Below are 21,171 nucleotides of genomic sequence, written 5' to 3'. Positions count from 1 at the left end.
GAAAAGTAAGACATACTCTAATTTTAATTCTAAATATTCAATGAACTCTCGATGCGAAAGCATTTGTTAATATCAATTGACCCAATGCATTTCATTCTCAGCTTTTAAGCACTTTTCTAGCTATATATCAATATTGGAATACATAAAACAAATTCCAATAATTGTTTAGTAATACGAAAAATTCGGAATTCTATAAAAAAAAAAAAAAAGTTCACTTTAATACTTCAACTCGATTCTCGCTTATAGCAACCAAATTAGACTAAAATTCTGTGGAGATTGTGCCAGCTGCTATCGATGTGGTGCTCTCACAGATCACATTTCGCAGAACTGTGAGAACCATCTATAATATTCCGCAACTACATGAGCCCCCAGGTCTTATGTGACAGTTCATATGGAAAATGTCCTCCTCGTTGCCAGCATTTTTGCTGCTGCTGCAGTTGTTGTTGTTCCTATTGGCACATGGATATGGCTGATGGATTATGATTGAACGCGACAAGCGATCGGAAAATAAATGTTACATTGCGGGCGATGAGGAGGATGATGCTTGGGAATTGATCACGAATCGACTACCGATTGCATTGTTCTTATTACTATTGTACACATTGCTCATTCGCAAATGCTCGAAGGTGAGGGGCTTGCTGAGATTTTTGTCGCGCTTCTTGTAGAACTCATTGAAGTCGAGCCGTGTGCCGAAGAGCTGCAGTTGGGGATCATCGCTGCTGTTGAGGCCCATCATAAAGCCACTCACAGCCTTCTCGTAGGAACAGGAAATGCCTTCGAGGCCGCGACAGGCGATAATCACCTTCTGCTCGAACATCTTCCGCTCCTGGTCCCGTTCCATTTTCTCTTCAGTGGTCAGGCCAAAGCGGCCCTCCCTCTCGGATTCGGCAATCTTCTTCTCCAATTCCTCGCGGGCACTTTGCTCTTTAAAGCATTCTTTGTAGAAGCTGGCCTGCCAGATTTCCAGGGCGATGATGTTCTCGAACACGGTCTCCAGGTGCCGTTCCTTGTCGGCCGTGGAATTAATGAAACATCCCACGGTAATGTCATCGAGGAATGACTCATGGGCATTAAGTATCTCATCCAGTCCGGTCGCGTGATACATATGCCCCTGCAGATTCACCCAATTGCATTCGATGACCTCAAACAGGACGTAGTACTGCATTTGATGGATGAAATGCATAATCTCGGACGTGAAGAGGTGAAGCCGGTACGACGCCCTGCTTATTTCAGCACTCATTTTGCGTAATTTCTGAAAATAGTCAAAGTGAAAATCAAATAAGTGAAACGCGCCAAACGTGGTGGAGACTAAAAGAGAGGTGGCAACACTGTAGCCATGGTCGATGTCATCGGTTATCGAAACTAACATTTTGTTTACATTTGAGATTTGTCTTTTGAAAAGTTAATCTCGTCTTATCTGGTAGACCCATCACGTTGCAGATTACCATGTCTTCTTCAATCTTCAAGGATTTGCCAGAAGAACATCCGCGTCTCCTTATTCCGGAGCTATGCAGGCAATTCTATCACCTGGGCTGGGTGACCGGCACCGGTGGCGGCATGAGCATGAAATTGAAGTGAGTAAAAAACCAGTGGAGCAGTGGAACAACGAAAAAATCTAACGATTGCCAACTATAGCAATGAGATCTACATAGCCCCATCGGGGGTGCAGAAGGAGCGCATGCAACCGGAGGATCTGTTTGTTCAGGATATCGATGGGAAGGATCTGCAAATGCCGCCCGAGATACGAGCGCTGAAAAAGAGCCAGTGCACACCGCTCTTCATGCTGGCCTACCGACACCGCAACGCCGGCGCCGTCATACACACCCACTCGCAGCATGCGGTGATGGCCACGCTGCTGTGGCCGGGAAAAACCTTCCGCTGCACGCACCTCGAGATGATCAAGGGAGTGTACGATGATGCGGACAAGCGTTATCTGCAATATGACGAGCAATTGGTAGTACCCATCATCGAGAACACGCCCCACGAACGTGACCTGGCCGACAGCATGTACGCGGCCATGATGGAGTATCCCGGCTGCAGTGCCGTTCTGGTCAGACGCCACGGGGTCTATGTATGGGGCCAGACATGGGAGAAGGCCAAAGCCATGTGAGTTACAAATGGATAAATATGCCGCAAAGATTTCCTAACTCTCCTTCCACACACACAAACACAGATCTGAGTGCTACGATTACTTGTTCTCGATTGCCGTGGAAATGAAGAAGGCTGGCCTCGACCCGGAGACGTTTGTGGATGCCTCCAAGGCATAGAGAAGAGTGGCATTTGGCAATAGATAAAATATAAGCAACGTTTGTTAAATATAGTTACATTCCTGCATCGGGCGGGGGCATTATCTGGCCACTTCAAGTTCCCTTATCTCGCTTTTTTATGGGCATTTCGAATACGTTGCGCACTTTGTTCCGGAGGTCCACTCCACTGCCTGGTTACAGTAACAGTCGATAACGCCGCTTTTAACATTCGCTGTTAAGTGCGATAGGTAAATGTTAAAGTCTAAACTCCACACAATTGCACAGTGTCACCAAACTAATTGCACAATATCACTTTGTTCAATTGGCATTCATAAATTGGTAGAAAAAAAATAGCTACATTTTCACACCTTCTCGCGTCACTGTGCCATCAGCTGGCCGGGTGGTAGGCGAGAGGGAGAGAGCACAACCACCATCAACTCAGCGGCATATCCAATGGGAGTGAGAGAACCACCCGTATGCATACCGTCTGTCCCCCCAACAGTATTGCCAGCTTAGCTCATTTATAGCTAGTTCTCCTAGTAGTTATCAGGCTACGTAAAATATATAGGATGAAAAGCGCACATTATCCTTGCCATTTATTAGTACAATGGCTAATCAAAATGACCTCATAGGCAATATAAGAAAGCTTTGATGAATGAGACAAGAATGTGTTGATACAAAAAAGTTGGCTTTTTTCCCACAAAACCCGCTACTTCGTCAAAAAAGCTGGCAACACTTGCTACCCACTCTATCGCTATCGCGAGAAAATAAAACCAACGACTCTGCACGCTTTTGGCTCATTATTCTTCTATTCACGGCGTAAGCATTTGTCCCCCCTGTGCGCTCCTCCTATTTATTAACACTTTATTTTGTTAAACAACAGCACCCCGTCCCCCGAGAAACAACCAAAAGAAAAACTATAAACATGAGTCTACAGTCGGATGCCGTTTTCCAGAAAATCATCGATGGCCTGAAGGAGAACGAGGCTAAGGCCAAGGCGGTGAATGGTGTGTTTGTCTACAAAATCACCAAGGATGGCAAGGTGGCCAAGGAATGGAGTAAGTAACACAAATATAAAGCACCCTGCCCGAAATACCAACACACACACACGCACACCAATTTTCTGTGGGTTTACGTGGTTTTTTCTGCGGGTGTGTGTGCTTGGGTTTTGTGGGCAGTTCAAAGTGCAAAATGTTTTGCACTTCGGCACCAGCTGTTTGTTGCCTTTTCTTTATATTTGCATTACATTACATTACTTTGTTGCTTATTTTTGTATAGCACTTGACTGCAAGAACGCCAAGGCCTATGAGGGACCCGCACAGGGCGTCAAAGTGGACACCACACTGACGGTGGCCGATGAGGATATGGTTGATATTGCCCTCGGCAAGCTCAATCCCCAGGCTGCATTCATGAAGGGAAAATTGAAGATTGCCGGCAACATCATGCTCACACAGAAGCTGGCACCTCTGCTCAAGACCGATGCCAAGTTGTAAGAGGCACAGCAGAGCAAGGAGCAGCAGCAGCAGCAGCAGCAGCATTCCACAAGCAGTCACATTTCTGTATATCTATTTTTTTTCGTATTCATATGTTTTTGTTTCACCCTCTAATTAATGTTATTTTTGTACGGGCAGTTGTGTGTGTTTTTTTCTATCGAAATATAGAAAATTATGCATAAGAGAAAACAAGGATAAGGCACTTCATGTATGCCCTTTGAGACTTGTGCGTGTACCCGGGAAATGGGTAATCATCCATGGATTAGATTACACTCACCCCCGAGCACTAATCTAATCTGCACGCGACCACTCCGCCTTAATTTGTTGCCCGAAGTCCCACCCAAATTGCATTATCGATCAGAGCGAGCGGTAGAGCGGGAGAGTGGGAGAGTGTGACCCTCGAAAATGATAAGAAATGTGTTGGACTGTAGGATTGTAAGCCAACTCACCTTGCCATTGGTCATCTGCTCTTTCCAAATCTTTGTCGACAGCACAAACTCCATGTGCTTGATGCGCCACAATGGCTTAAAGAGCGCCTTGTACGTGCACATGGTCGGCTCCAGCATGGTGGCCAGCGGACCCTGGACCACATACTGCAGCGACACAATGTCCCAGCCCTTGTCGCCCATTAGCGGTTTCTGTGCGACCACATCCAAATGGTTTAAGATCTCTGGATCATCGTACTGCGCATTGGTGCAGCGCAGGGACGTTTCCAGCATGGCCGAAAGATCATGGGCAAAGATTTCGGTGCCTGGCTTCTCCAGTTCATCTCTGTAAGCAGTGGGAATTGATTTATTTATTATTTAAGAGATTAACAGGCTTCAGACTTACTTCATGTGCTCGATGAAGACGCTGACAAAGTCACCCTGTCCGAGCAGTAAGTATCGTCGCATGCATTGCAGATGATCCAGGAGCTTGTGGGGACCCACCATGTAGTCGAGGACACTCTTGGAGGTGGTCTGATAGCAGATCTCTATGGCGGCATGCCATTTCGTGTCCTGTGTGTAGGAGAAAATGTCGCCAGCTAAAAATAAATAAACATAAGGCTCTGCATAAGGCTGCCAGTGGATGGGGCTCCCGCTTTTGTTTCGTACCATTCGATTCCATGATCTTCTTGAGCTCTCCTTGGTCATTGACCAAATCATTCTTTTCGCACACTTCTCGCAGAAAATTAATGCTCTTGCCGGTGCGCAGGATCTTGTCGGCCAGCTCTTGGCAAATAAATTTCGGCAGCATGGGAATGCGCAAACGAAACTTGTCATGCCACAGGCGATCGGGCCCCACATCGGTCAGCGCCTCCACAAAGAACTCGCTGTGTATGTCCGTGATGTTGCCCTCGAGCATCCATTGGGAGATCATGCGCGCCAGCGGTCGACACATGGCCGCGAGCAGATCATTGGCGAGTTTATCCACCGCTGGATTGCCATTATCCAAGAACTCCCACACAACGGATATCAGTTCGCCGCCCTTTTTCATCATGCAGGCATGAGCGATCTTGGTCAGCCATTGCATACGATGCAGGGGCTTTATGTACCACGCCAGCAGCTTGAATAGCGTCACCTGCTCCTGCTGCCCGTCTTGCCACTCCGCTTCGCGAGGGCTAAAGCTGCTCTTCCTTTGGGCCTTCTTGAACGCATTCACCTGATCGTGCAGCAGCGACACCTCGCCATGATAGTCCCCAAGCTCCTTGCGCAGAAAGCATGTCAGCGCCTGACCCATGCAGCCCAGGGCGCTGAAACCCTTCGAGGGATCTGCATATTCGGTCACACGGTCGTGATAGTAGCCCAGCTCGGAGAGGCGCAGCATGAGGCCAGCATCGCCCGTCGTCAGCAATTTAATGTTTGTCGTGTCGAGCTTGAAGCGCCCCGTGATGACATCCTTTCGCAGATATTTGCCTTGAATGCCCGTAAACGAGAAAAGGGCATTCGTGACCATGTCCAAGCTTTCATCCACATACTTTTCGCTTTGCAAGTCCTCCGTGTAGTTGGGCATTTGATCCTGCCCCAAGCCAGCACTTGACAGATTGGGATCATAGCTATAGGATGCACCATTCTCTTGCTGTTGCTGCTGCTGGTCCTGCTCCTTCTGCTGCTGTTGCTGGCTATGGGCATAGCTACCAGTCAATCGCTCAGAAAGCACCTCTTTAAGGTTATCCGTGGCCTCAGGGCCCCCGCGTTGGCCACCGGACATCATGTAACGTGGATCTTCCTGCCTCTCATCGGTGCTGGGTAACTTGAGGTCAGGCACCAGCGGTAGCCCAACCTTGCGATTGGGCTTCATAGTCGTGGGATGCAGGTACGACGACTCCAGAATGTCCAGCAGGAAGTTCATCACGGCTTCGCGTCGCTTCTCATCCGTCTTTAGCTTCAGGAACTGGGTGTATGTTTTCAGGAACACATTCCCGGGCAGCTCCTCTCTGTTGCCATTCGGACTTGGCTTCGAGTTGAGCGTGCGCATAATTTTAATCACACAATCATCCTCGCTCAGGATCCGCCCAGACTCGTTCAACGAGTTGGGCATCTCCAATATCCTATCCAAGGCGTTGTTCACCAGAAGATCTGACGGAGATTGGAGATTGGGTCCGTAAGAAAGGGAGGATGCAAAAGGAGATTCACACTTACCGTGTTCCTCGGCATGCTGGGGACCGTTTATGGATAGGTAGATTTGCGAGAGGAGCTGCGTTATATAGTGCATTGGAGTCGCTGGACCCATTTCCTTTGGGTCTGTGTCCTTTGTTTCGGACATTTTCGTTGCTAGACGACCAAACTATATTCACACGGCTAATGATGCAATTTTTTCTACCCGCGCGCGCAAATACAAACCACAAACAGAGACGAGATTCCGAAGCGTTGGATATGGCGTTGGTGGGCGCGAGGGGAAGCAAAAAGACGGCAACTGCTTGACAAAAACTTTGTTTAACTGCCTAGGCCCGCTGCTTTGCTATTGAGATCTTCTGAGACTACGGCGTTTGGCGGAAATGCAGCACTTGCTTAACCACAAAGTAACCGTGTAGTGTATTTAACAAAAAACAAATGTAATAAACTAATAATACCAACAAACATAAGAACGCGTATCGATAGCGCCCTCGCAATAGTATCCACACATCGACTGTTCCACCATCGATAGTTTTTTCCCCGGCAAAATTGAACATCACTAGACGGTGTCGGCAGGAGTTGCGAATAATAAATGGAGAACCGCAAGAAGTATTTAGACAAATGAAATAATTAGTTCATTAAAATGTTTATGAAATATTTACACCCATATACATATATAAAAGAATCCACTTACAAAATGTTTTTACACAAAATTCATCCGACATATTATATAGTTTTTATCTATTAATATCAATCAACACTACCGGACGGTTCATATTTTCTATGAATATATGTACATACATATGTATAAAGAAAATGAATTGTTTTTTGCTTATTTTGTTACTTGATTTTTGCAGTTACCATCGATACTATTGACTTTTCATACAATCGATGTTTCGTCAACTTCTGTTGTTCCATATCGATATACTGCAGAGAAAATATTTAAAAACAATTTTGTAAATAAAACTCTGGAAAGCACATTAAAAGTTTGCCATGGGCGTGACTGTGCTACAACCGTATCCTATGCCCGAGGGTAAATCTGGGGCTCATATCATCGACTATCTGAGCAAGCGTCTGCTGTCGCTTGGCGCTACGCATGCCGGCCAATTCCTTGTCGACTGCGAGACCTTCATATCGACGCCGCAGCCGCACAATGGTACACCGGGGCGGGCGGTGCATGTGCTGCACAACTCCGAGTATCCCGCCTCGACATTTTCAATCATCGACAGTGGGACGGGGAAGCAGGTCAGCCTGGTGGCCGACAGCATATTCGATCTGCTGATGCTTAAAATGACCAACACATTCACCTCCAAGAAGCAGACAAAGATTGAGTCACGTGGCGCCCGGTTCGAGTACGGCGACTTTGTGATCAAGCTCGGATCCGTCACCATGATGGAGCACTTCAAGGGCATCCTCATCGAGATCGAGTACAAGTCCTGCATGATACTGGCCTACTGCTGGGAGATGATACGCGAGATGCTGCAGGGTTTCCTCAACATCAATGTGGGCAAGGACTTCCCCTCGTACTTTGCCACACAGACCATCATGACGGCCATGGGCCAGCAGCAGATGCATGCCAAGCACAACGACATGTACGAGCCCACGGACACGGTGAAGCAGTATCTTGAGCAGTTCACCAACTACCGGAAGCATGTGTCCATGCATGGCTCCATCAGCGGCGGCATACAAGGAGCACTGGGAGGACAGCAGCAACAACAGCAGCCCGTGCACATGTCCCCCTCGCCGGTGATGGGTGCGGCAGGGGGCCTGGGCATGAATCGACCCTGATGCGAGGTCAAGCTGGAGCCGCCCGATGCTCCTGCAGCGACACTGGAAACTGACTGAGCCGATGGCCACTCGATGCACGATGCATTGAACAGATAGACAACTACTTAATAATGGTTTTATTTGTAATGTATATTTTTAACACAATAGTTATATATATTATATATAGATGTGTAGGGTTGTGAGTGTGTTTCCTCTTTATATCCGTGTCTGTGTGTAATCGTCTTAAAAAAATATATATAGCTGGAGTACAAAAATTTCGAATTTTTTCTCTTCAATGTGGGGGGCTTTTGATGGATTTTCTTCCATGAGTTTTTAGCTTTTCTTCTTTTTTTGTACAACAAAAAAATGATTAACCTGATTTCGCATCCAACTGTTATACAACGAAAAACGATAAAGGGAAGTGGTAGGGAAAGTGGAAACTTCTTATAATATAAAATGCAATTACTCTTGTTTTGAATTACAAAAAAAAAAACAACAAAAAAAATCTTTACCGATGAAAAGAAAATGATTTTCTGTATGGGGGAGGAGGGTCCATCATGGTTCATGGTTCATGTGGTAATATATATAAATATATATATATTTGTATGTATGTAGGTATGTATGTATATTTTAAACATAATTATGTGTACGCCGTGGCGCTAGTCTTCTCACACACACACGAAAATAAAACGTATCTATATGCAAGATTGCTTAAGGATTCTGCTTAAGGAAGTACAAAAAATGTAAGTAAATTAAACATTTAAATCATCATGTGCTTAACTATAGTTAATAACAATTTGTTTGGATTACACGCACAAGGCTCTCCGAAATAAAATGGTAAACATTCCAAGGGATCATTTAAAGAAAAAATTGATTACATTTTAAGAACAAAAAAATACTCTAATATGGAAACATGTTGCAAATTACAATTATTTTGACATTTGATGTGTGCCGCCACCAAGTATTGTTTTGGCCACAGTCTTGCTGCTGTTTTAATTCACTTTTAGACTTAATTTTACACAATATAATAATGTTTATGAGTGCCTGACTGCGTGCGTGCGTGCGTGCGTGTGTGTGTGTGGTTGTTGTTGTTGTTGTTGTGTATAACAGTTCGTATAAGTAATTGCTTCGCTTGCAAGTGAGAGACATACTATAAATGGCAGCCGTGCTATAAGTACGCCGCTGATCTGATCCATCAATCCGTTCGTTCGTTCATTCTTTACTCAAAAACAACCTCAGTTTCCAGGCTTTACTTCACAAAAGACAAATGCAATTCAATATGCGCCGCCGTCGCCGTTGCTTTGGGGTTCGTTCTTGCTTTCTTTCTTTCTTTTTTGTTTTGCTTGGGGCGGTAGTGGATCTCTACTTTTGTTTATACACATATTTAAAATATATACTTCTTGCTTTAGATTTGCTGTTTCTCGTTAGATTAATATATATGTATGAATGTTTATGTATTGTATGGTTCTTGTTTATGTTAAATCGTATGGTTATAGTTTTAAACGCGGAGATCAATTTCCGGATTGATTGTTTAGTGTTAAGTGTTGTTTTTGTTGTCGGCTTTTTCTTTGTTTGTTTGTGTGTGTGTCTTGCTCGACAGTTTAGCGATAGTTTCTCTCTCACGGTATGCTGGATCAATAAAATTTGCGACAAATAATGCATTTCTCTCTTATACTGCTGCATCCATCCTCTTGATATTTTGCTCCTTTTTTTGTAGTTTTTTCTTTCCACTCATCAAATATATCCTTTATGTGTTGTTGTTGTTGTTGTTGCTAATAGTTTTGGTTGACTTTTGGTTGTTTTTTTTCTTGTTTGGGGTGTGGGACGGGGCTGTTTATATAAGCATACTACATAAGTCCAGCCCGTTTTAGAAAAGTTTCCCCCAATTTAGTCGCGCATGGGAAACATAGCCGGCTTCACATGACCGCCATCGCCTTCCGAGACAAAGCGCTTGCGTCCGCTGTAAGTAGAAATAAAATAATAATTATTAGATAATTTAGAAATATGATTAGGGAGGAGGATATTTAAATTTATGCACACATTGCATACAATAAACAAGAGACATTAATAATACTAGATATAACCTTAACAATTTCCAATTTTAATTGCAGATAATTTCATAGTCTCCGGAATATACGGGGTAAAAGCATTGATGTTGCTTCTTCGTTCTTAAATCAATTTATATATTGATTAGCTTTACGGATTAGTTGACAATAAAATTAACTCTTTTTAGCTTTTTCTTTTAGTATGAAAATTTGCACCTGCACCAAATCTTGCTTGAGAAAAAAGAGAAGAGCAATTGCCCACACACACACACACACACACACTCGAACACGCACACGCACTTTGCAATTACACAATTATGCAATGCAATGCAAGCAAACAAAGAACAAGGCAAGAAAACAAAACGGATAAAAATGTTGCATAAAATCTTTGCTCAAATTTGGCAACAACAACAAAATAAAAATCTAAAACAACAAACAATTTGCACAAAAGTTCATTCAACCGCTGACCCTTTTTTAGCTCTGTCGCTCTCTTTGCCCAGACTGTTGCTCTCAGCTGCAGAGTACTGCAAAAACAAAAACAAAACAGCTGTGCTGGTAGGTAGTGGGTGAGAGAGCAGTTGATGCACTGCACACTGCACTGCAGACAGTCTCTGCACTGGTCTCTGCAGACAGTTTCCAAAGCATTAAAACTAGTTTTTGTTGTATTTAGTGTTTTTTTTTTTTTTTTTCCATTGAGAGAGTCGGCGTCTGCTCTGACAAGCGCAATCGAAGAATTCTAAGCTGCAAAGCAAATCAACAAAATAGGGCCAAGCGGAGCCTTAATTGCTGCATTTAAATATAGAAAAAAAAGAGTAAAATAAAATAAAGTAAATTGTGAAATGATAAGTTGTGAGCGACACACAGCCAAGAACAAAGCACAAGAGAGCGAGAGGAGGGGAGAGGATAACAAAAGCAAGGCCTCCAAGAAGCAGCAGCTGCATCGCGCAGCAGACAGTGATGCGCATTTAGCTTTTCTCACACTTGTAGATCTGACAGCCCGGAGCTCTTGATCAACCGGCTTGTGATTCCTTCGACACAGAGTCTTAGCTCTTATTAAAATTGGTTTTAAAGATCAGTATTAAAAATCTATACTTCGGCCATTGCAACTTTTAAGGCATCCACCCACCAAACTCATCATACGTTTGGATATCCAAGTTTGGCTATTTACTCCGCATTAATCTCACCACCACCCTTGATACCCCGTTATGTGCAATTTATGTACATACATATCTGGCATTGAGTTTGGAGTTTTTTTCAGCTGTTTTTTTTTTTTTTGCTAGTGGTTTATTTTTGTATCATAAATTTGGCTTTTTATAGAAATCTGAGCAGTTTCGTTGACGGTGTTGGCGTCTGCCACAACGTCCAGGGGTATTGTGTACATATGTATGCATGTATTAGTGAATGGCTGTTGTTTTGTTGCTGATTTTAGTTGTTGCATTTAGTTGTCGCTGCGCTTTAAGTGGCAAAGAGCAATAGCCGCAGCCAAGGCGAATGCAAATGCAGCAGTTACAACAACAGCAGGGGCAGCGGCAGCAGTAACAGCAACTAAAGTGGGAGTGGCAAGCAGGTCGATAACAGCAACTTGGCCGCCATGTTTACCTTCGCGCAAACACACACACACTAAAGACGATCTTGAGCCACATGCAGGTTGTTGCACCAAAAGTTTGATGCGATAAAAAAGTTAAATACAAATACAAAACCAAACGTCGATAAGAGCCGTCCTCTCCCTATCGATATTGAGTACATACATACATATGTAGGTACATATATGCATATGTACATGTGGCTTTTTTTTAAGAACAGATAAAAACAAGAAGAAAAGCCGCCAATCATTGGTGGCGAAGCTTTTGATACCCTCTCCTGCAGCTGATTCGATTATCAATACAATTGATCGATCATTATAACGGAAGAACGGTGAACTTTTTGCCTTTTGCAACAAGTCTTCGTCACTCCCCCACATGATATTTGAAAAGCTTCTAAGAGGAAGAATGCTTAGGTATGGCATATAAAAAATAAGAATTGCTTTTCGATCGATTATAAATAATTCAAATAGATATGGTAGCCATGTACATACCTACATATTTACATAAATTTATGTAACATATGTAGTTTAAAAATGAAAACTGATCGAGAATTAATAAACACACATTATGGAGGAGGGTAGAGGGAAAACATTCTCGCCGTAGCAAACATTGCAACACACACACACTCTCTGCAAGGGGTACAATCAAACAGCTAGCGATTTGGCCCCCAAGGCGAGAAGAGTGGAATAAATCAACAATTAAATATGCAGAACAAAAACCGAAAGAGAAAAACAAAAGAAACGGAAAGTAGGAAAAACAAAGGGCAAAACAAGTCTAGGAGTACATTCGCACATTCACACATACATTGGTATTCGTGGATATGTATGCATGTAAATATGTATACATATATGTACATACATATGTATAAATATAACTAGCCGGCACCTGATAAACCGGCAACTGGCCCGGCGGACTGCCCCAATGGATGACGCGGCGCCCCCGTCAGTGTCGAAGCAAAAAACTAAACTGCGCAATAGAAATTTCATAAACAAACAGACACACAAACAGCTACACACATACATATGCATATCGCTGTGTATGCGTGTATAGGTATGTATATACCTGTATGTATGCACATACATATATAAGAAATTGAGCTAAAAGTGTATAAGGAACATAAACAGCAAAAAAAAAATAAAAGAATAATAAACAAGTCGAAGCCGGCAAAAACAAAATATAAACTTATACAGATAAAGTCACATCACACACATATTCATACATATGTATGTATGTATGTATATGTATATATGTATGTATATGGACTTCTCAGCAGAGTCCAATGCAGAACAAACACATTCGGCTATAATGATTCCGGGGTACACCCTACAAAAATGCCATTATATCAGCATGCGTTTGCCCTTAAATTACAGTTATTAAAACAGCTTTGGGAACAAAAAAAAAGCAAGAACATGATTCAAAGGAACAGAGGACAGAGGACCCATACGGTTGGACACAAAAACAGCTGTTGATTCCTCATAAAAATAGTTGCATGGCAATATCAGGCCATAAAATATCATAAACAAAACAACAAGTGTTCTCAAGGGTTCTCTTTCATTCCAAGGAAGTCTAAACAAATGGCCAAAGTATATTTCATAGCCTTACGCAGAATGAAACTGATATGCTGTGCACTTGATGCTGCAGAGTATTTGCCAGTAAACAACTTTTTATTATGGCGGGGCAACCCAAGAAGGTGGGTGGCTGGTGTTTATTTTTTTGGGGGCGTGTATCGGTCGGGGCTAAGATTACGTAAAGTATTACTCGCTCTTATTGCACATTGCACAAACAATTTTATCACATATGTAGGCTAGAAGGTATTTTTTTTTTGTGCTTTTGCTTTGTTCATGAGCGGTCTATCTCAGACTGTCGATTAGTTTCTTATCCTCAGCAGAGATTTGTCCTTGGACAGGGACATTATAAATAATATATGTAGTTACGCATAAAACTAACTGTTGAATGCGCATTAATGATATGAGAGACTTACCGCGATGGCACATTATTAATGATCTTGTCGGTGAGAAAACCGGCACGGTTGCAGCGCTCGACAAAACGATCGAGTATTATATAGGCCAAGGGCACATCCAACACAATATCCGCCATATCATCAAAAGCCCGAATGAAGCCCTAAAAAATGGTCAAGAGAGGAAAGAAACATTTAGAAAATGTTCCGAATGGATGTACGATTGATGGCGTACCTGCTCCATGCCCGCTGGCAGCACCAGACAGGTGAGATCCAGCGATTTGAGCAGCTCGCACATTGCCTCCTCAGTGGTCTGGCTAAGCGATTCCAGTGTCATGACAATGGCCTCGTAGACGAGCTCATGATGATAGTGCGGCACCTCGAGGGCACGCAGACAGCGATGGGCCTCGGCCACATCACGCGACGATATATACTCCTTGAGCAGCAAAGTCATCTGCTTGGTAATGGTCTTTACCGGGCGCAGGGGCCCACCCATGCCCCAGACATTGTCCAGATGCGCCCAGCCTTGCTTATGGAGCAGCGAGTCGGCCCGCCGCAAAGCCTGCTCGGCATACTCGCTCAGCTGCAGAGTCTCCTCGGGTTTGGCCACAAACTTCGGTGGGATGCAATCGTCGGCGATGGCGCGGGCCATGAAATTGCCCAGCATGATGGGAGCCTCTGGGGTGTCGAGAATGAGATCGGGCAAGTTGGACAGGAGAATATTAAAACCCTTTTCTATGTCCTTGCCGGTAATGACACGACCGTATAGATCCGAAATCAGCACCGAGGTCATCTCGCGCTGCGAGTCCTTGTGATCCATGGCTATCTCCACGAGAATCGAGGTAATTTGTTCTCGCAATGGACTTTGCAATATCTCATCAAAGCTAAGCGCCACCTCGTGTGTGTCACCGTGCTCGTAGTACTCCAAGACAATCGGCTCGGCCAGCTTGAAGAACTCCTCCGGTGTGGTCTCGGTGATCACCTCACGCAGCTCCACATTCCGATCATTGCACTCGCTGTCATAGTTCGGATCGTTCTCGTCCTCGTAGAGCTCGGCCAGAGCCTCGGAGCCCGGCAGACCCCACACACCTTTGCCTCCGGCGCCGCCCTTCTTGGGTAGCCCACGGCCCCGGGTTAGGTTCCTTGAGCGACGGCTGTTCTTCCAGCGTCGATGCGGCACCACATAACCACCTGGTTGTGGTATAATCCCGGTGGCACCGGCAGCGGCGGCGGCACCGCCACTGCCAGCAGCACCACTGGCACCACCCGATCCCGGGCCACTGCCATTGGTTAGGGTGGCAACAGTACCATTGCTGCCACTGTGTTGTCTCTGTATGAGCCTCTTGGCCTTTCGCTTGATGCGTCCGTCGTCGCCGACGGGTAGCGGCTTCTTGATGAGACCAAGGCCATTGGAGCCGCTGCCATTGAGCACCACCGCCTGGATCTCGCCATTCAGCTCGCGCTCCACAGAGCTCTCCTTGGAGTCCGAGCCACCAGAGTTGTGGCGACGACCGCCGCCGTTGGCATGTTTGGTATGGGATGACGATTCGACTTCCATGATTGCTTTCTTTCCTTTACCTTTCTGCTTGCCCCGCTTGGAATGAACTGAAAAATATGCGCTGTGTTTGGGATCCGTGTTGGTTTTTGTACTGTGACACCAGGTGCCGGTCCTTACTGCAATAAACACCAAACAAAGTAATGCGAAACGGGCAAAAGCTTGTTAGAATGTGGCTCAAAGCTGATAATTTTAATGCTTTCGTAACGTCTGTCTGGGGTCTGAGGTCTGGTTCTGGTTGTTCAAAGCTTGTTTATTTCTGACAAAACGCAAGAAAAGCAAAAACACATGCTGTCTGGCACGTTGCCTCCATTCATTTGTATAATGTAAGCGATATGTAGATACATAAACATTTACAAGAGTATAATTTCTCAGTTATTTTGCAGCATTTATAGTTGTACTATCAATAGCCAGAGACAACAATACCGGTATTGCGTCTTTGGAAAATGGAAAGTGTGTGGGTGTGTGTGTTGGCAAACTCTCCCTAGTCAAAATTCAAGGTCACAAACACAGGCATACAAACGACATAATTTGTGTTACCGTTAAAGCTCTGGCGGCACCCGGCAAAACATTAGCGCCATCCCTGTCCAACCAATAACTTTGAAATGGAGTTTCTACATGACAGACAGCTGCTGACGTGTGTGAAAAGGAGCAGCAGACCAAAAAGCTTATACTACCCTTCTCCTCTTTCACACCCCATCATTGCTAATGGTGCATTTTTTCGAACATGTAAAGCATGCAATACATAAAAACAACAAACATACATACTTATGTATGCATGTATTGTATGTACAGCAGAGTTGTCTCTGAGGTTTGTTATTGCGTCGCTGTTGCTTTTGCTTCTACTTCTTTTACACTCCCCTCCGTCCAATTCTTTTGGTTTGTTCTTATGTACTGTGGCCGCTCGTTCGTTTATATGCTGTAACCGGTTTTTATGTTTGTTTTGCCCGATTTAACCTTGAAAGTTTTAGTGCGTTTCACGAAATTTCTATGTTATTGCCGCGGCATGGACATCCCATCCCTTTCGCACTCTCCCCGGAGCCATGTTCGCACTTGTTGTGCCCCCTTTTTCGTGATAGGGCGCAAAAACAAAACAATGTTCGGCTGTTCGTTCTCGCTCTCTCTCTCTTTTTGTTACTCTCTCTGAACATGGAAATGTTATTGAGGGGGGGATTGTGGAGGGAGCATAAAACCGACGCTGCCGAAATTGCGTCGCAAAATTGTTCAAAGCTCAGAGGCCTAGCAGAAGAAGAAGAATACTACAGCAGCGGCAACATTGTATGCTGAATGTACGGTAGTAGTACAGTGTGAGGTAAAAATATCAGGGCTACCTATGTACATATACTTTATGTGCATATTTTTGTGTGTGATTGCAGTAAATAAGTTAAAGAAATGCACTATTGACATAAGATATGTACTGATTCCTGCGGTAGCCAAGACAAGTACATAAATAAACAAATATTGTATAAATTAAAGCAAGCAAACAAAAACAAATGTTGATACCCCCATCCCTCCAAAGAAAAACATCTCCCTTGGTCACAGAAGGCAGCTGTTTTTCAGCTACATACGCGACTGTTCGGTTGTGCGTGCGTGCGTGCCGGTCCAATTTATCACGTAGACCAATCTCCTCCACTCACAATAGGAAAATTCTCGAAATTTTAAAAACCAATTGGAGGTCTTCTATAGATGCGTGAAGGTAGCAGGCCCTTTATTGTTTTCACAGATTCCTAAAGAGCTAATATGGTGTCAAAAGACCACGATATTAAAGTAGGATACGATCCTCAATGTAGGGATATAAATTTATGTACACAACAAAAAAAATTGAAGCCATCCATTATTTTGGGAAGCGACTGTGACCCCCCCACTCGATTTTATGTATTTTTGTTTTGTATTTTCGCTTTTCGTTTCGCATTCGCCGGCAATTGCCATTTTTTTGCGCTCACTTTGGATCACTCTTCGCTGATTGTTTTTTTCTGTCTGTCTTTTCTTATTTTTCCCCTACTCACCCAGCACTTACCTCTGTGTGGTTTGGCTGCTTGCTTCGCTTCGCACTGCTCAGAGTCTCACTCTATCTCTTCCGATGCTGCCCTACACTCGCGGCGACCACAACGAGGCGACTGCAACTGCAAGAGCAACAGAAGCGATTGGGCCAACTGCAGCAAATGCAACAACAGCGCTGTCGACGTCGACTGGCTGCGTTCACAAGTTGATGTTGGCGCGCTGCACTGGAGCCTGGGGTGCGCTGAGCCTGTTTTTTGATTGTGTGCTGCTTCTGTCTCTTCTCTCCGTTTCCTCTGCTCTTCCTCGTTCTTGGGCTTTGCGGCAATTTTGCGTGGGCCCCAAAATGCAGTGGGAGAAGTGATTTTTCAAATTTTCGTTTTAAACTCCTTTTTCACAGCGCACAGCAAAAAAAATAATTTTAATGTTCCGCGTTCAGCCGATTTGTCTCCTTGGTGCCTCCTGCTTTTTACTGGAACCTACGATGCAGTTGCACACACCCACACACTTGCATACACACGCTGGTATGTATGGAGCTGTGGGATGGAGCTTACGATGTTGCAGTTGTAGTTGCACTTTTCTTCCAATTGCAAATGCAATTCGCTGTTATCGTTGGAAATTTTCTTTGATTTAGGATTTTTGATGGGTAGAAAACCGTTTTATTTTTTGTTGGTGGACTGTGTTGGAGAGAGAAACAAGAAACGCCGAGAACCGCAGTGGGAAACAGTGTGACCGCGGACTTATGGATATAATATACTGCCTGACCCTACGACTTATATCGAAATATACCTCTTCATTTTCAAAATATACCAAACAAATACCTTATTTCCCGTATCATTTTACTCCGTTTTGATATTCCGTTTAATATTACCAGCTAGTGAAGATTATCCGAACTAAAACTATAGTTTTACCAGCTTGATGAATTAATTATGCATAAGACTGGCTAGTTTAAGATTGTTTTAAAACAAAGAATCAAACTAAAAAAGCGTACCAACAAAAGGCATCAAACGCTACATGAGTGGGAGTGGAATTTTACGGTATTTGACAACTTGTTGCTGGCCAACAAGTAGTATGTTCCTTTGTATACCCTATTTCCATAAATTAATATTAAAATTCTGCTTTCCAGGCTGCTCTTAAACATTAATATTGACTCTATCTCAGATGAAATGCTTTTAACCTTTTCATTTGTTTTCTATGTACATTTCTATGTATATATATCGATCTATATACATTTTTGGAATCTATAACCTGCACAATTGTCAATTTGCTTGTCAATTTGCACACCCTCTTTTCTTTACCTTGAAAGAGTAAGTTTGATGGATTCTTTAATTATTGAACCAAGAAAGAGCTTATAGTCGCTAAGCGATCTTGTTTGTAAACTTGATGAACTTTGTTCTAGCAATAATGTAAGTTATGGAATGTGTTACTTAAAATGTTAGGAAGTAACAATCACATATAATCACAAAATAATAAACTCTAGGTATTCCTACGATGCTGGCTTGGATCAGAGTGTTTATGTAGCGGGTATTTGCTCTTCTGTGAATACTGTCTAAATAAATACATACATAACAGAATTAAAGGAAGGCAAATTTTGGTTAAGCGTTGCCAGTAAGTTGGAGGCCCGACCCCTCCCCACGCGATATTGCGGTAAATTTTGAAAAGGGGAAACGAATCTGATGTAAAAGGAAGAGAAGAAATCAAATGACGGCGTTTTCAATGGAAAAACAAAAATAAGCAAAAAGGCAGCCATGCATTTAAATTCGTACATGCACACATGTGTACATACTCGTCAGTGAGTTTATTCTTCACTTTTTCATGTACATTTTGGAGTATTTAATTACTATGGACACAAATTCGAACACTTGTGTCGAGACGCCTTTTTACTTGACATTGAGATTATTGAACTCAGCTTACAGCTATTTTAGAATTTTTGATTTCGCTGGAAGCGCAGACGTTCCATCTCGCGGATTTCACGCCTAACTGCTGGCGGATTGCCTTGGGGATTACAAATTAGAAATTTTTGTGCACAATTGGCACTAGGATTGTACGTAGGCTGGTCCGGCTCGTCGTCCCAATTCTCACTGGACTCGATTTCCCCCTTGTTCTCGTGAGGGAGCGTCTCAGGCGTAGTTAATCTATCCGGATTCACGAATTCCTCGAATGCGGAACGATTTGGACACTTGTTCACATGCATCTATTACGATTAAAAACGCAACCGATTTCTTATATTGCTTAATATAATGATGCATGGACAATGGACAACTCTTACCTTCATCTCAGTTATGGTACAAACATGAGTGATGTTGAAGGGGCAGCGGACCTTTTTGGAGCCGTGGTGATTGGGTGCGCAGCGGACTAGGTGTACGGCCATACGACTACTCAAAATATAATGCCCTTCGTCAAACGGACAGATGAGGTAGTCACCTTTGTCTGACGGTGCTACTTTCACGGGCTCTTGCGACATTTTTTAATTTTCTGGAAAAGCAAACGAAATGGCGGTAAGCAAAAGTGTGACCGCGGACTTATCTATCAAGTATACCGCATGACCGTCAGAAATAAACCTTCTCACTTTCAATATTAAATACTATTCCTCGATTTTAATATTCTACTTAATATTTTCAGCTAGTTAGGACTCTCAGCAATCAAACTATAATTGTATCCGATTGATGGATCTATTGTCTGTGGGCTTGTTTGCAAGTAATATTGAAAAGAAAACTGAGCATTGGGAAAATACATTTCCCAGCCCAAATACCTGTATGGTTAGTTACCGGCGCGCGAGGCGTGTTTTTGTTTGTTTTGATATGGCAACATCCGCTGTTTTACACAGCTGATTGAAGATTACAACTCCCATCACTAGACTTTTTAAACAACCTAAAGTTAATTGTTTACATTAATATACCATAAAAGCAACGTTAGTAAGCTACCACAAAGGACAACTTAACCTGGCAAATTCACCTTTGAAAAGCCTCGTGGACACGATGCAGCAGGGAGTTGTTTTATACGGGATTTTGGTCTCGTTTCTGATGACAAACCGATCCACCGACGCCATACAGGCAGCGACAAGGAACAGCCGCAAACGGTGGGCTCCGGCACGGCCGTGCAGTCAGTGGTACCTGTACAGGCGCAACTTGGCTCCAGCTCCTCCTCGGTATCGTCATCCTCCGGCTCCAACTCGGCATTCCATCCGTTGGGACCGAATGTGCTGTGCTCCTTTTTGCCGCGTGACTTTCTCGAATGCAAGGATCCCATCGATCACAGGGACAATGCCACGGCCAAGATGGAGAAGGGATACGGCTGCCTGCGATTCGGCGGCTCCTTCTACGAAGATGTGGAGCACACAAAGGTCCAGTGCACCGTCTACTCGGACATCGATTGCTACGGCAACCGCACCTTCTTCCGCGAGGGTGTGCCCTGTGTCCGCTACACGGATCACTATTTCGTGACCACGCTCATCTACAGCATGCTGCTGGGATTCCTTGGCATGGATCGCTTCTGCCTGGGACAGACCGGAACGGCAGTGGGCAAATTGCTGACAATGGGCGGTGTGGGCGTCTGGTGGATAATTGACGTTATTTTGTTAATCACCAATAATCTCCTGCCAGAGGATGGCAGCAATTGGAATCCATATGTCTAGATATACGTTCGTTATTTGTGTGATATTTTAGAAGTAAGTTGAAAGAGCAATAAATTCCATTGTTTAGAATTTTCGAAATAACCAAATATCGATAGTTGGCCAACTATTTTTTGGGAGGCAGCCCTGCTCCTGCTCCCCTGACTAACTTTACAGTTACGTCGATTTGTCAGCATACCGTATAATATAATATTAAAATTTACCAATACAAAGTTCGTGTATTTGAACTACGAAATTGGGTTCAATGTATATTTATGGAATATCGGTAAACAATGGTATGGTTAACTTCATCCATCTGGGGG

General features: G+C 43.8%; 7 protein-coding genes across 7 annotated transcripts; 4 read left to right on the top strand and 3 right to left on the bottom strand.

Moving 5' to 3' along the window:
* Positions 1 to 196: 196 nt before the first annotated feature.
* LOC117903757 (gamma-tubulin complex component 3) lies at positions 197 to 6,814 on the bottom strand. The gene is made up of 5 exons (XM_034816167.1): positions 6,361 to 6,814; positions 4,834 to 6,297; positions 4,571 to 4,763; positions 4,189 to 4,510; positions 197 to 1,252 (listed from the first exon to the last, which is right to left on the bottom strand). Exons 1-5 carry the CDS (start codon positions 6,482 to 6,484, stop codon positions 515 to 517), a joined length of 2,841 nt encoding a protein of 946 aa, XP_034672058.1. The 5' UTR covers positions 6,485 to 6,814; the 3' UTR covers positions 197 to 514.
* LOC117903761 (probable methylthioribulose-1-phosphate dehydratase) lies at positions 1,372 to 2,366 on the top strand. Its single transcript, XM_034816170.1, has 3 exons — positions 1,372 to 1,574; positions 1,636 to 2,106; positions 2,174 to 2,366. The coding sequence occupies exons 1-3, from the start codon at positions 1,447 to 1,449 to the stop codon at positions 2,265 to 2,267; spliced, it is 693 nt and encodes a 230-aa protein (XP_034672061.1). The 5' UTR covers positions 1,372 to 1,446; the 3' UTR covers positions 2,268 to 2,366.
* On the top strand, positions 3,119 to 3,898 carry LOC117903762 (peroxisomal multifunctional enzyme type 2). The gene is made up of 2 exons (XM_034816171.1): positions 3,119 to 3,304; positions 3,525 to 3,898. Exons 1-2 carry the CDS (start codon positions 3,172 to 3,174, stop codon positions 3,737 to 3,739), a joined length of 348 nt encoding a protein of 115 aa, XP_034672062.1. The 5' UTR covers positions 3,119 to 3,171; the 3' UTR covers positions 3,740 to 3,898.
* Positions 6,815 to 7,253: 439 nt separating the features above from the next.
* On the top strand, positions 7,254 to 8,593 carry LOC117903760 (mediator of RNA polymerase II transcription subunit 20-like). The gene has a single exon (XM_034816169.1). It carries the CDS (start codon positions 7,327 to 7,329, stop codon positions 8,119 to 8,121), a length of 795 nt encoding a protein of 264 aa, XP_034672060.1. The 5' UTR covers positions 7,254 to 7,326; the 3' UTR covers positions 8,122 to 8,593.
* A 1,276-nt stretch (positions 8,594 to 9,869) lies between these two features.
* LOC117903758 (programmed cell death protein 4) lies at positions 9,870 to 17,960 on the bottom strand. The gene is made up of 4 exons (XM_034816168.1): positions 17,258 to 17,960; positions 13,921 to 15,359; positions 13,710 to 13,849; positions 9,870 to 10,060 (listed from the first exon to the last, which is right to left on the bottom strand). The coding sequence occupies exons 2-4, from the start codon at positions 15,241 to 15,243 to the stop codon at positions 9,988 to 9,990; spliced, it is 1,536 nt and encodes a 511-aa protein (XP_034672059.1). The 5' UTR covers positions 15,244 to 15,359; positions 17,258 to 17,960; the 3' UTR covers positions 9,870 to 9,987.
* Positions 17,961 to 18,986: 1,026 nt separating this feature from the next.
* LOC117890945 (gametocyte-specific factor 1 homolog) lies at positions 18,987 to 19,755 on the bottom strand. Its single transcript, XM_034796083.1, has 2 exons — positions 19,508 to 19,755; positions 18,987 to 19,432 (listed from the first exon to the last, which is right to left on the bottom strand). Exons 1-2 carry the CDS (start codon positions 19,700 to 19,702, stop codon positions 19,160 to 19,162), a joined length of 468 nt encoding a protein of 155 aa, XP_034651974.1. The 5' UTR covers positions 19,703 to 19,755; the 3' UTR covers positions 18,987 to 19,159.
* Positions 19,756 to 20,179: 424 nt separating this feature from the next.
* Positions 20,180 to 20,958, top strand: LOC117895717 (TM2 domain-containing protein CG11103-like; the record flags this gene model as incomplete). Its single annotated transcript, XM_034803576.1, has 1 exon — positions 20,180 to 20,958. A coding segment is annotated over one exon (693 nt), but the record flags the coding sequence as incomplete, so codon positions are not given.
* Positions 20,959 to 21,171: the final 213 nt, after the last annotated feature.

The sequence above is a fragment of the Drosophila subobscura genome, chromosome A (genome assembly GCF_008121235.1).
Source record: "Drosophila subobscura isolate 14011-0131.10 chromosome A, UCBerk_Dsub_1.0, whole genome shotgun sequence".
NCBI classification, from domain to species: domain Eukaryota; kingdom Metazoa; phylum Arthropoda; class Insecta; order Diptera; family Drosophilidae; genus Drosophila; species Drosophila subobscura.
Note: the sequence above shows the minus strand (reverse complement) of the source record. Positions and strands in the feature narration are given on the sequence as shown.